Source organism: Xyrauchen texanus, chromosome 36 (assembly GCF_025860055.1).
Source record: "Xyrauchen texanus isolate HMW12.3.18 chromosome 36, RBS_HiC_50CHRs, whole genome shotgun sequence".
Classification (NCBI taxonomy): domain Eukaryota; kingdom Metazoa; phylum Chordata; class Actinopteri; order Cypriniformes; family Catostomidae; genus Xyrauchen; species Xyrauchen texanus.
The window spans coordinates 39,688,090-39,700,666 of NC_068311.1; the positions used below are offsets into that span (position 1 = coordinate 39,688,090).

Sequence of the window (12,577 nt, forward strand, 5' to 3'; positions counted from 1 at the left end):
TTTATGTTATTCCATAGTTTTGATGACTTTACTATTATTCGAAAATGTGAAGAAAAAAAATGATAATAAAGAATGGGTGTTTATGTGTGTGTGTATATATACATACAGTAGGGGTGTGCAGCGGAGTCATTATCTGTATTTGTATCTGTATCTGTTCATATGACAAAATGATGTGTATCTATGTGTATTCCGATAGAACCGGATGTGGGCACCAAAACTAAATGAAACATACATTTTTAAGTATTGCTCTATTTAAGTATATATTCTATTAATAAAATTTGCCTTGTATATGCCTTTTCATAATAATAGCCTAATAATAATAAGAATAGAAATATTTTTATTATTATGCAATTATTATATAAATTTTCTTTTTTTTCTTAACAGATGAAGCTGTGGAATATGTTGTGGTTTCTCCTGGTATTTTAGATATTTATATCTGCATGAAATAGATTTTTCCATTTATCTTTGCATGTATAACAACATTAATCACGCTCCAACGTGAAATCGTCACTTCAGGTCAGGAATTTAACATTGCACTCAGGTTTAGGTAACATGAGAATCAAATGTGAATCGTGTGATACATTAACATAGACATTTCAAGAAGTGGAAAGTGTATATGATGTTGAATCTTAATGTTACACTTGATAAGCTTCATACGCGCAAAATTGACAGAGACCGCAAACGGAGTTGAGACCACGACCATCCGATCTGAAATCACAACCTGGGCATTTTCATTCATAAGGTTTACACTTTTTAAATATTGGCTGCATAAATTCATAAATTCATTGTAATTTTGGTTAAGTTTATTTAAAATGTTGCTTTATCCTTGTGATTTTTGGATAATCAGTCAAACAGATATTTTGTATATTATTTGGATGAATCCGTTATTCGATTTGAAGTCATTACCTGTGCCTTTCCGAATATGGTATTCGGCTCGGGCACATCCCTAACATACAGTATAATATATATATATATATATATATATATATATATATATATATATATATATATATATGCCATTTTATTGAGAACGAAAGTAAAAAGAGATTACTTAAAATAATGGGGACAAGATGGGGAAAGAACTGATACATCCTGGATTTAAATTTAAGTCTCTTGTATGAGCACCAAGGCTCAGTATGGGTAAGAGTGAATTGCGGCTGCTGATTGTGTAAATTGTGTTAATATTGTGGAGGATGAGAGTTTAAGAGATTTAAGTCCCATTGCAATGAATATGCAACCTATGGTACTAGTTATTTTAATTAGTCAAAATTCCACTTATACTGTGGAATGCTTTGTTTGGAAAATTTTAATAAAGCATAATATTGTTAAATATTTATAGTTTTGTTTTCTTATCTAAGTAGGAAGTAAATGCATTTTGACAGGAAAATATGTATATTTAGAATCAAATTTCAACAATTAACTACGAAAAACTATGCGATTAATCAAAAATAAAAAGTTTAATCGACTGACAGCTCCAGTAAAAAGCCTAATAAAATTGTGTGTAGTCAGTAAATCAGCAATCCTGCATCTTAAATACAGCGCTAAAAAGGCACAAATGTTTAGTAAATTCATCCAAATCTGTCAAGAGCATGCCATGCTAACTAGTAGATGTTAATATTTTTCCATTTTTAATCCACCATGATTTGCCTTAATAAAAAGCTCATAATTATGTCTTCCACTTGAAAGTTTCAGAGCTTTTTCAATTAAATCAACTTTTGTTTGTCTGTTTGTCTACCCAATTCATCTGTCAATAGTATATAGCAGTTGCATTTTCTCCCAAGATTTAATTTATTTTCGTGACATACAATTTACTCACAAAGACTCATCTCAAAGTCTTTGACATAAACATACACTGGCTGGCACAGAGTGTCTCAGCCTCCTTGTATTGATCTGGTCCATAGGTGCAGTGGTAATGTGTCACTGGAAATTACTTCATTTGATATACTCTTTAAATCGAGCGCCAGTAATAATAAAATAATAATAAACCAAAGAGGTTTATTCTCCTCTCAAATATATTTGTCTTCTTAAATTTAGTATATTTATTCTATAATAGAACATGAATACAGTTAGAAATAATGCATTACAAGGGAAAGAAAACCTTCAACAGTCTATTTTATGTGATATCTTAAATAGCTTGATTTGCCACTTGACTTACACTGTACATTACTGTAACTCTTATTCGTGAATCTTACAAAAAATATGTTCCTAGAATACGTTTTTAGGAAGCCTAGAAACTCATTTTAGGACCATTATGATTTTTGGATTTACATTTCCCCCCTAAAGTCACCATTACCATAACCAGATATTTTAATTTCTTTATTATTATTATTATTATTATTTTTACTGCAATACATTAAAATATATCAATTTTTATTTAAATGTAATTTGTTTAAATGTCATAAAATGAATGTCCCATTGCAATATAATTTTGGGGTGAAGTATGACCACATGACTCATGACTCATGTTCTTTACGTGTTTTTTGAGATTTACCCTTATATATACAGTATATAATCATAAAATGGCTCAGTATAAGATGTTGCTTTCACACCTAGCATTCCTCCTTTTCTCATAATCAGAGCCTCGTTTTGTCCTTAGAGGCCAGCTCCTGTTGGCTCCACTGTGGAGAACTTATCAGCTCCTGAAGTCTCATGTGTCAGCCCTAATGCTTGTTTGTGGTCTGCCTGTCTCTCCCCTGTCTCCAGTTTGACTTTGTAGAGCTGTTGGATGGCCGTCGGCTCCTGGCTCAGGGGGTGCCAGGCCTCGAGGGACCACCTTTTGCAGCCCAGCAGCGGAGCCTGGTGCCCCTCACCAGTCATGAAACAGGCTTCATACAGTACATGGACTCGGGCATCTGGCACCTGGCTGTGTACAATGATGGAAAGGAGACGGAGCAGGTGTCCTTTCTAACCACCGCGATCAGTGAGTATGATATTAACCCTTAAACACATACCTCATGTCTTTAGAGACCAAGAACATATATATATATGTGTGATGGTTTTAGTACCAAAAGCATATAGTGTCTCTAGAGTGTCATTTTAATTTATTTTTTGCACCATTAATTATATTTTTTATAATTATTTCAAATCTATTTATGTTTATTATCACAGGATATCTATTTGTTTGTCTATTACAAGAGGAATGAGTACTATATTCGTACAAGTAAACATTATATCACGTTTATATTACGTCAACAATGAACTATCAACAATGGGGAATTATCCATATTTTATATGCAAATACACATACATAATGTTATTTATTACTCAAGGTGGTGCTGATGTTTCAGTGATTGACTTGATTTACATTTGACATTGCTATTTGACGAAGAAACAACATCGAAGAAAACTTATAGCAAGTACAACACATGGAAAGTAGGACATGACTATTGTCACTTGGGTGTACTATTTAAATAATGTATCTATTTAGACTCAACAAGTTCCTGAGAAAATACATAAGATGCACCTAAGTTACACATACATAACACATGTATACAAATAAATATACATATAAATATCCATCCATCCATCTTCAACCGCTTATCTGAAGTCGGGTCGCGGGGGCAGCTGCTCCAGCAGGGGGCCCCAAACTTCCCTATCCCGAGCCACATTAACCAGCTCTGACTGGGGGACCCAGAGGCGTTCCCAGGCCAGTGTGGAGATGAAATCTCTCCACCTAGTCCTGGATCTTCCCCGAGGCCTCCTCCCAGCTGGATGTGCCTGAAACACCTCCCTAGGGAGGCGGCCAGGGGGCATCCTTACCGGATGCCCAAACCACCTCAACTGACTCCTTTCGACGCAAAGGAGCAGCGGCTCTACTCCGAGCTCCTCACGGATGACTGAGCTCCTCACCCTATCTCTAAGGGAGAAGCCCGCCACCCTTCTGAGGAAGCCCATTTCGGCCGCTTGTACTCGCGACCTAGTTCTTTCGGTCATGACCCAACCTTCATGACCATAGGTGAGGGTAGGAACAAAAATTGACCGGTAGATCGAGAGCTTTGCCTTTCGGCTCAGCTCTCTTTTCGTGACAACGGTGCGATAGAGCGAATGCAATACCGCCCCCGCTGCCCCGATTCCCCGGCCAACCTCCTGCTCCATTGTCCCCTCACTCGTGAACAAGACCCCGAGGTACTTGAACTCCTTCACTTGGGGCAAAACCTCATTCCTTACCTGGAGTACGCACTCCATAGGTTTCCTGCTGAGAACCATGGCCTCAGATTTAGAGGTGCTAATCCTCATCCCAGCTGCTTCACACTCGACTGCTCGAAGGTTAGCTCTCACATATAAATATATTTTATTTTATTGTTTTCTAATTGTCTTGAAAAGATTAAAAAAATTGTACCCTATATGGGCATTTTGTACATCTATTATTTATAGATATAAGTGCCGGCTCTCTAAAGACCCAAATATGTAAGTGTTTGGAAAAATGCATTTAAGGGTTAAACTGTAGAAAGCATACCACTGTTGGCTTTGAAGCTAAATCTGTTTTGTTTTATTTAAATCATAAAGTTCAGTTGTGTGTTTGCCATTCCAAAAATATTATATTAGATTCAACTTTAAAATCATTCAAAATTCAAATGCAGTAGATGCTAAAGAATTTACACTGATATTGCATTTAGGAACATTTGCATGGCCCTTTAGTGAAAAATGCCATGTTTTCCAATAAAAAACACATGTTCAGTCCCTGCTGAAAAAAAGGTCATGTCGGCTTAAAGCTGCACTTCATAAGATTTTATTTTGGTTGAAATGAACAAAAGTCCAATATTAAGCGTGTACAAAAAAAAAAAAATCAGTGTTCAGAACCCTGTCCTTGCCTTACCCCAATTCACTACGGAAACCTACAATAATGATATATATTTTAAGCTGCCGGGTTGGATGTTGCGTGAAATCCCAGGCTTACATCATTTGCCCTTGCATGTTTACATCATGTCCGTAAGCACAGAAAATAAGGGCCAGATACAATGTCGCATTTCCTGATTGTTGAAGCTTATATTGGTTGTCATACTTGTTGTCATCTAACATTACTCGGGTTAAATTATATTTACCTCTCATGTGTTTAATTACATTTTCCAGTGAAGTTGCTGTAACATGTTCACTAATATTCTTAATGTCTGACTATTTTATAGCATCGCTGTAGTTTTGAGGTTCTCTAAGTGTGTGTGTGTGCAGCATTTTTCTCATCACAAGATGCATTTTATAGCACAGTAATGTGTCATATTATTACTTTAACTTTACTTAATTTTCCTTTTACATAACTTAGATTAACTTACAAAACATACTGCCATAGATTCAATTAAGGGAACTGTTTATTAATGTGAGTGTTATATTGTATATTTCTGCACATTATTTTCATGTATAATAAAGTATACTATGCATCACCATTATTATTTAATCCTATTTTGTGTTTTTAGTTTACAGTTTTATTTTGTGACATTCACAGACCTACCATTGTACTATTACAGTTTACTTGCATTGTCCATAGAGGCCGTAGATTGTAATATAAAATAATTAAAGGACTTCCATTTAACTCATATAAGCCAAATCCCAAGTTTCATTTGAGATATGTGTAGTACAATACAAACATTAATGTGTGGATAAAACACTTGAATAATCATTTTAAAATATGTAAATAAGAGTGTTGTTTATCTTCATAATCAAGTTATATACTGGTTATAATGCTTAAACAAAGAACACAATCCTTACCAAAAAATCTAAACTAGCTGCAAACTTGCTGTAAATTTGCAGAAAATATTTTCACTTGCAAATGAGCTTTTGATTTGATGCAAATGTTTGCCATAAGTTTGCAGCTGTTCTGCTGCAAAGCTCATTTGCATATGAAAATAATCAGTGGCAAATTTGCCATGGACTCTCAATTTTCAGAATATCAGTGCATAAGACTAGTGCCAAAACACAAAAAGTGAAATGTTCCTCTGCAAATCGCTTGCAATTTTCGGTTTCAAGAACAGATGTTGGTAGAGAGCGCAAAGTTCTGTAGTGCAGCTACAGGTGGTAATTGTGTTTTGGAGCATGGTATGTGTCACGATTCACTGTTGTCTGCCCTGTGTTTCTCCCTTGTCATCTGTCCCGGACTACACTTCCCATAATTCCCTGCCCTCATCACTGCCAGCAGTACTTCATTGTACTCACCTGTGTGTCATTTAATCATTATCCTTTGTGTATTTAAACCCTATTGTTTTATCATTCGTTGTCAGTTGTTGAATGTATGTTCTTGAATGTTTTTCTACGCGTGCCCTTCGTGGATGTTTTCTCTTGTTTATATTTTGGTTTCCCATCATTGATGTTTTATTTCTTCCCTGTGTTTTTGTTTTACACCGAGTTACCTGGTTTATCTTATATTTTCATTAAAAGCTGCATTTTGATCCCACTCCTCATCTGCCTCGTTACAGTATGTGGTTTCCTTGCTTGGTCATTAGCTGGTAAAAGCTGGTTAAACTGGTTAACTAGGCACCGTGTTTCAAAAAAGCTGTTATGACAAGTTGGTTGGTAGTTTGTTGTTTTTACAAGACAGTCTACCAGCCTGGAACCAACTAATTATCAGCTTGGACCATTTAGAAGCCAGCATGTTCCAAAACACAGCTACTATCTTAAGCTGGATTTTGCAGCATGGGTCACATTCCATCTTAGCATTGACAATGGCGTCCAATTAGGGCTGTCGCACAGAAATTTGGCCGCCGAATAATTGTCAAACAAATAATTGGGATTATGGCGATTAATTGTCTGTTTTAGGGCTTTCACGATTAATTGTCATTCAAATTGTCATAGTTATCAAGGTGTATGTATGCTACCTCGATCAGATGATTATTTAATAACAACGACAGGCCTACGTCCAATGTAGTGTGTAGCCTATTGCTGCTGGCCATTTACCTGTTTACCAGATTGGACTCTTTGGATGGGACAGCAGAGGAATTTATGTAGCTCATTTCAAACTCATTTCAAACAGTTCTCTGAAATGAGCATCCATTGTTCCAAAAACCCAAATTCTCATTACATGCACAGTGGCAAAAGGTAGCCCTACAGCACACAGCAGTGGTTAAAAAAAGATTTTCAAAATTCCTCCTTGTAAGCTCTGTGATGTTGCCACATGAACACACTGAGGATTTTCTACAACATGGTTTCTGAAAAAATATATCCAATTTGGATGGCAATAAAATAGCTATCCAGAGCTTGTAAATTCTGAAATTAACTTATGCTTCCATATAAAACTTTTATGGTCTAAACATGACTTAAAGAACCATGATATGGACCATTGTCATCCTTTTGACTATGCCACATGGCAAGATTTTAATGGTTAAATAATTCTTGCTTAGATGCTTTGGTGCCACTTCCTTGATGTGACAGTTTGCAAATTCAAACCGTTTTCTCAAGTTAAACAGTAATTCCAAGCTTAACCATCTTAACTTTAAATGGTATTGGTAGTCAATCTTGGCCAAAATTATCTAGTATTTTGCCCCAAGCCAAATAAGAATAAAGCACTGCTAGAATAGTTTTGCAATTTTTCGGAGCATGCCATGAGTGATATTATCCTTTTTAACATCGCTATCTCAGGCAGCCTATACCTCTACAGAGTAATCAAGATGTATTTGAATAAGAGAGTGTGGAGCGGAGGGGGGCGGGGCTGGGTCGGAAAATTGCGCGCCCGGTCCCCAATCGGCCTGATGAGGCGCGCGAGGCATAAAGGTGGCCGGTGACGATGGTTCGAGAGAGAGAGAGAATTACGGGCATGTCCGTCATGTGTGTTTATGTTTGTGCTTTTGGTTTTGACTTTCATTAAATTATCATTTATATTGACAAGCCGGTCCTCTCCTCCTCCTTGCCCATCTTTTAACTGTGTTACAGAGAGATTGCAGAAATGAGCAGTGCTTCACTATGCTGGCATGTGTTCTCTGCTGATGGGTCATAAGACTCTTGTTAGTTTTTGAGGGTCTGCCAACAAATTTCTTTTCCCATTTGCTGACTATTTGCATAGGACACCTTGGCCTTGATTCAAAGCTTCTGATTGGCAACACTTTGATCTCACCATTGATTTCAATGGACAATATTTGATTATGCTCACATTCTTTCCATGAAATACATTTTTTTCTGTTTCTGCTTTGACCATCATTAATCAATATTTGATTCAGTTCACAAACATTTTTACTGCACTTTGTCATTCCTACTTTCGCCACGATTATGCCAAGTCTCCCACCCTGAGGAAGGTGATTTTGATTGAATCTTTTCTCTTGTGCCCTGAAAAGCACCTTTGATTAGCATGAGTGCGTCAGGAGGGAGGGCAGAGCTTCAGGCCATCGCAAGGTTTCAGCTTTCGTGGGGATGGCAGCTTGGAGCTGTTTTCACATGATCTTTAATTAAATGCTCCTGGGCTATGGTCCATCTGTGATGGGAGGGGAGAGGGGTTTGCCAGCCTATCGATTGATGTGAGTGTGTCTGCCGCACAGCCATTTCTGCAGTTCCAGCTTGTCAGGGGAAAAGACGCAACTTTGCCCTGCCACTCCCAGCAAGGACGCAATAAGATACCTTATAAACAAGACAAGACATGGTGGTTTAGGGAGGCAGAAGATGAGGAGAGTGAGAGACAGAGTCTGTGTATCCTGTTCCTTCCTCTCGGATGCAAACTCCTTTGGGAGTTTGTTGCACACCTGCGGTTCCAGAGAGGATGTTGGGCTTCAGAGCAGAGGGGTCTGCATAGAAGTCATGCCTGAGTTGATTTGGTTCTGAGCTGTGGGGCTCATAGGGAGTGGAAAAAAAAAGTTGAAGTAAAAGGAAAAGGAGGAAGACAGAGGGTGAGAAAGATTGAAATAATGTGGGTCAACTGCATGACGACCTTCAGCAGGATCCACCCAGTTTTCAGTACTGAACTGAATGTTATTACTAGATTTGAAGTAATATTTCACTAACACTAACACTCCTCTAACATATTCCACTAACACTAACTGCCCTGAAAGAAAGGAAAATCACAGATTTAATATCTCAGTTGTCTCACATATGCCTCCTCTAGAAATTCAGGAGACATCCTAAATAGTGCTCAGATTTGCCATTATACAAAATTCTGCAATCAAAACTGAATGAAAATATATATTTTTTTTTATTAACTAAAACATTAATCATCAAATTTATGCAATTCACCCAAGACCAAATTATCTGAGCTATGCTACCCACGTTAATTTTATAGCTCAAAACTCTTATTGCATGCAAACAATTGTCACATTTATTTTTTATTTAAAGTTGAAGTGTTTAATTTCTGCACCACTGTCATTGCAAATAATGATTTTCACAAATAATGATTGTGACAGGTTTTCCCGAACACTCCACATGACTTCCAGTGGTCGGACGAACAGATAGTCCTGCCCCAGTGTCACGAACCCCGCTCCTCTGCCCCATCTCCACTTCCGCGAGCGCGCACACATGCAGTCCGCGAGCGTGCTCGCTTCCCGCTCCCTCGCTCCGCCCCCTTGAGCTCGTACGCTCTTTTTCCTCCCTCGGGCTTCCACGCCTGGTTTTGCTATTACGAGCTCTCGCTCGTAAACACTCTCCCCCCTCTGACTCATGCTCGCTTCTCACGTGCACCAGCCTGAACATTATGACCACTTGCACTCACGCGCTTCCTATCCCCCACACATTAGATTCACCTGCACTCATCTCGTCACCTTCATTGTTCAAACCTGCACCTTCCCCTATAAATACCCAGCACTTCCGTTTCACGGGTGTTGGTTATTGTATGTATTTAGATTCCCGTGTTTATGCCCCCGCTAGTCTCGTCTAGTTTTGACCTCCCTACTTGTTACCTCTTAGCTTGCCAACTCCCCATCCCTCTAGTCCCCTCTTGCTACGTGTTTGTTTCATCCTGTTTACCCCGACATTGACCCTCGTTCCCCTCGACTACTCTCCCGGATTTGCCCCTTGTTTGTACTTTTGCCCGGACTGCTTTAATTTAATAAAGCAGTTTTCATCCGTCATTGTGACTGTCTCTACTTGTGTGTGTGTGTGTGTGTGTGTGTGTGTGTCGGGTTACACCCAGACTTAGTTTATTAAGCCAATGTTCATGAATGAACCTACGAATGCCTACTCGTAATAGTATTACAATAGTATAATAATAGTATAGAAAACATTGCACAAATCATCTTAAAGGAATTCTCTGAGAAACATCTCAAAGTTTATTCTTAATTGAAACACAACTGGCAACTCCATTCTGTATCATGAGTTATGAAAGAGCAACCGCTGAGCAGTACACACTTCCTCTGTGTACTTCTGTTTTGTGGTCCATTGGAGGACCTTAAGTGTTGAATTTCTCTATTGTTCGTGCTTTTTTCACTCTGCTTGACTTTCTGTTCTTGTTTCTTTCTCTATTTCTTTATAATGCTCTCCCTCCACAATTCTCACGACTCCTCATTACAAAGCGAAGGTGTCCATCCTGTGTGCGACAGTCTCTTTTGTCCTCGTCATGTCTATTGCTCTGGTCCCTCAGCTTTCAGAGGAGCAAACAGGCTTTCAACAACAATTGTAATATAAGATATTTGTCACAGACTTAAACCAAGACTACAGTCTCGTGCTATACAGTAGCATATGGAGTAATGAATAACTTTCTAATCAAAAAAAGGTGTCATTTTCTTAATGTTAATGTACTTTATCTTATCCTTTAATGCAGAGACAACTTTAGTAAGCCATTTGCTATATGTAGCTATATGGTGCTTTCAAAACTTTGTTCTTTATGTTTAAGTGACATCTTACTCAATCAATGGCATGCATTTTTGACCAGACTACCTGATTGTTGGTGGACGGTTTGGGAAACCTGGTTGGAAACAATTCTTGTTTGTCTTTGCAAAAGCAAGCATTACTTTTACTATTGCTCATACTTAGGATTAGGGATTTGAACAAACCAATAACACAAACTATTAAACTTTGGTGTCCAAACTGATCAAACTATGAATTCAGTGAGAGTAGGTCAAAAGTTATGCTACTGAAATAGGTCTGTGCTTACTAAAATTTGCATCACAGCCCCTATTGGCTGCAGCTGGAAGTGTTGTTGAACATATGGTATGGATGCGTATGAGCTACAGTTTCTGTGTGGAATGTCCTCAGAATAGCGCCAAAAGCGAGTTGTTTTAAGTTGTAAATAATTATATACAGTCTACAGGAATGCTTATTTTATTTATCCCCAAACTCAAACCCTAAACCTAACCATTAGCAATGTGAAAATGTAACTTTAGAGCACAAATGCAACCTCTGAATCACACTCACCATTGTTTGTGTGATGGGAATTAATTACTGGTACCTGTGGGACCAGAACTCATCTCTGTAGTGCTAGAGGGAATTGTGACCACAGTTGAAATGATTAAAAAATGTCTGATGGGGAACACAGCTTGTCAGAAATTCAGCAGGTTATGCATAGTAAAAACAGGCATTGTATGCAGGGAGGAGACCGGGTGGGAAATAAAGCATGTGCTTGAACGCTTACTCTTCCACTAACCAGGGTTTATAAAGTGAACTTTCTTCAGGTATTGCATACGTATGGTTTTATAAATCTAAACATTTTAAAAAGTATGATTTTGCATATGCATCATTTTAGTATGAAATCTATGCCATGTTTAATACATGAGGCCCTTACAGACTACTTACTGAACTCAGATCAGTCACAGTGTAAAAAATGCTTTACACGAGAGTGACAGACACACAACGAGAAAGAGATGGTGCTATTCCAACCTGTTGAGAGATTTTGTAAGCACATTTCATGACAGATACAAAGTGAAAAAGTCACCATCCTTGTATAATAGTGTTCAAAGAAAATTCAAATGGCAATCATAAAGGGCTAGCTCACCCAAAAAAGGAATAAAGGAAGTCATATGGTTTTGGAACAACATGAGAGTAAACTGTGACAAAATTGTCATATTTGGGTAAACTATCCCTATAACAAATGATATGGAGCACCCAAAAGGAGTTCTATCAGCCAGTAGAATAGCTTTGGGGTTCAATGGGGGTTGGATTTTGACAGGTGGTAGGATTGGTGTGACACCAGCTTGTGAGAGGCCTGTGTGCCCTCTAGTTAGAAACAAGGCTGGAAGCCATCAAACACCCCACTGAAGTCTTGATAAGCTCCGGCATACCGGGGGATAGCCAATCCACCAGTCTTTTCCTCACGCATAAAGCGAGCTGTGCCTTTAATTATAATTTTTTTCAAACTCTCTGCAGCCCAGTTTAGTTGCCTCCCTCCCTCTTTCTCTCCCTTCTCCCTCCATTCAGCTTTCTGTATATGGCATCCTCTGCGATGATTGAGTCTCTTGAGGAAGGGGTAGGCTGTGTCTCAGCTCACATTTCCAACCCCTTTGTCCAAAACAAAAGCATCTTTGTTGAGAGAGCTCTGCCTCGGCGCACCAGTGGCTCGCAGGGTACCTCCAGGAGAGAATATTTTTCATATTTTCATGTTTAATTCAGAGTGCATCTGTTTTTCGCAATTCCAACTGCACAGAATTGTTGGAAGATTTTGCAAAAGCAAAACATTTGCCATGTCATACAGTTCGATAATTGATATATAAATGCCACTGGAGCGCTGTTAATGTATAAATAG

At 38.2% G+C, this 12,577-nt stretch overlaps 1 protein-coding gene and 1 long non-coding RNA gene across 3 annotated transcripts in view; one reads left to right on the forward strand and one right to left on the reverse strand.

The window, feature by feature from the left end:
* The window catches only part of LOC127629623 (uncharacterized), a 396,489-nt gene that overhangs the window by 252,031 nt on the left and 131,881 nt on the right, over positions 1-12,577 (reverse strand). The window lies entirely within an intron of this gene.
* The window catches only part of LOC127629619 (teneurin-4-like), a 410,961-nt gene that overhangs the window by 163,535 nt on the left and 234,849 nt on the right, over positions 1-12,577 (forward strand). For both annotated transcript variants that reach the window (XM_052106743.1, XM_052106742.1), the window contains one exon: positions 2,704-2,920. In XM_052106743.1, coding sequence (XP_051962703.1) covers positions 2,704-2,920 — 217 coding nt within the window. The remainder of the gene's footprint in view (positions 1-2,703; positions 2,921-12,577) is intronic.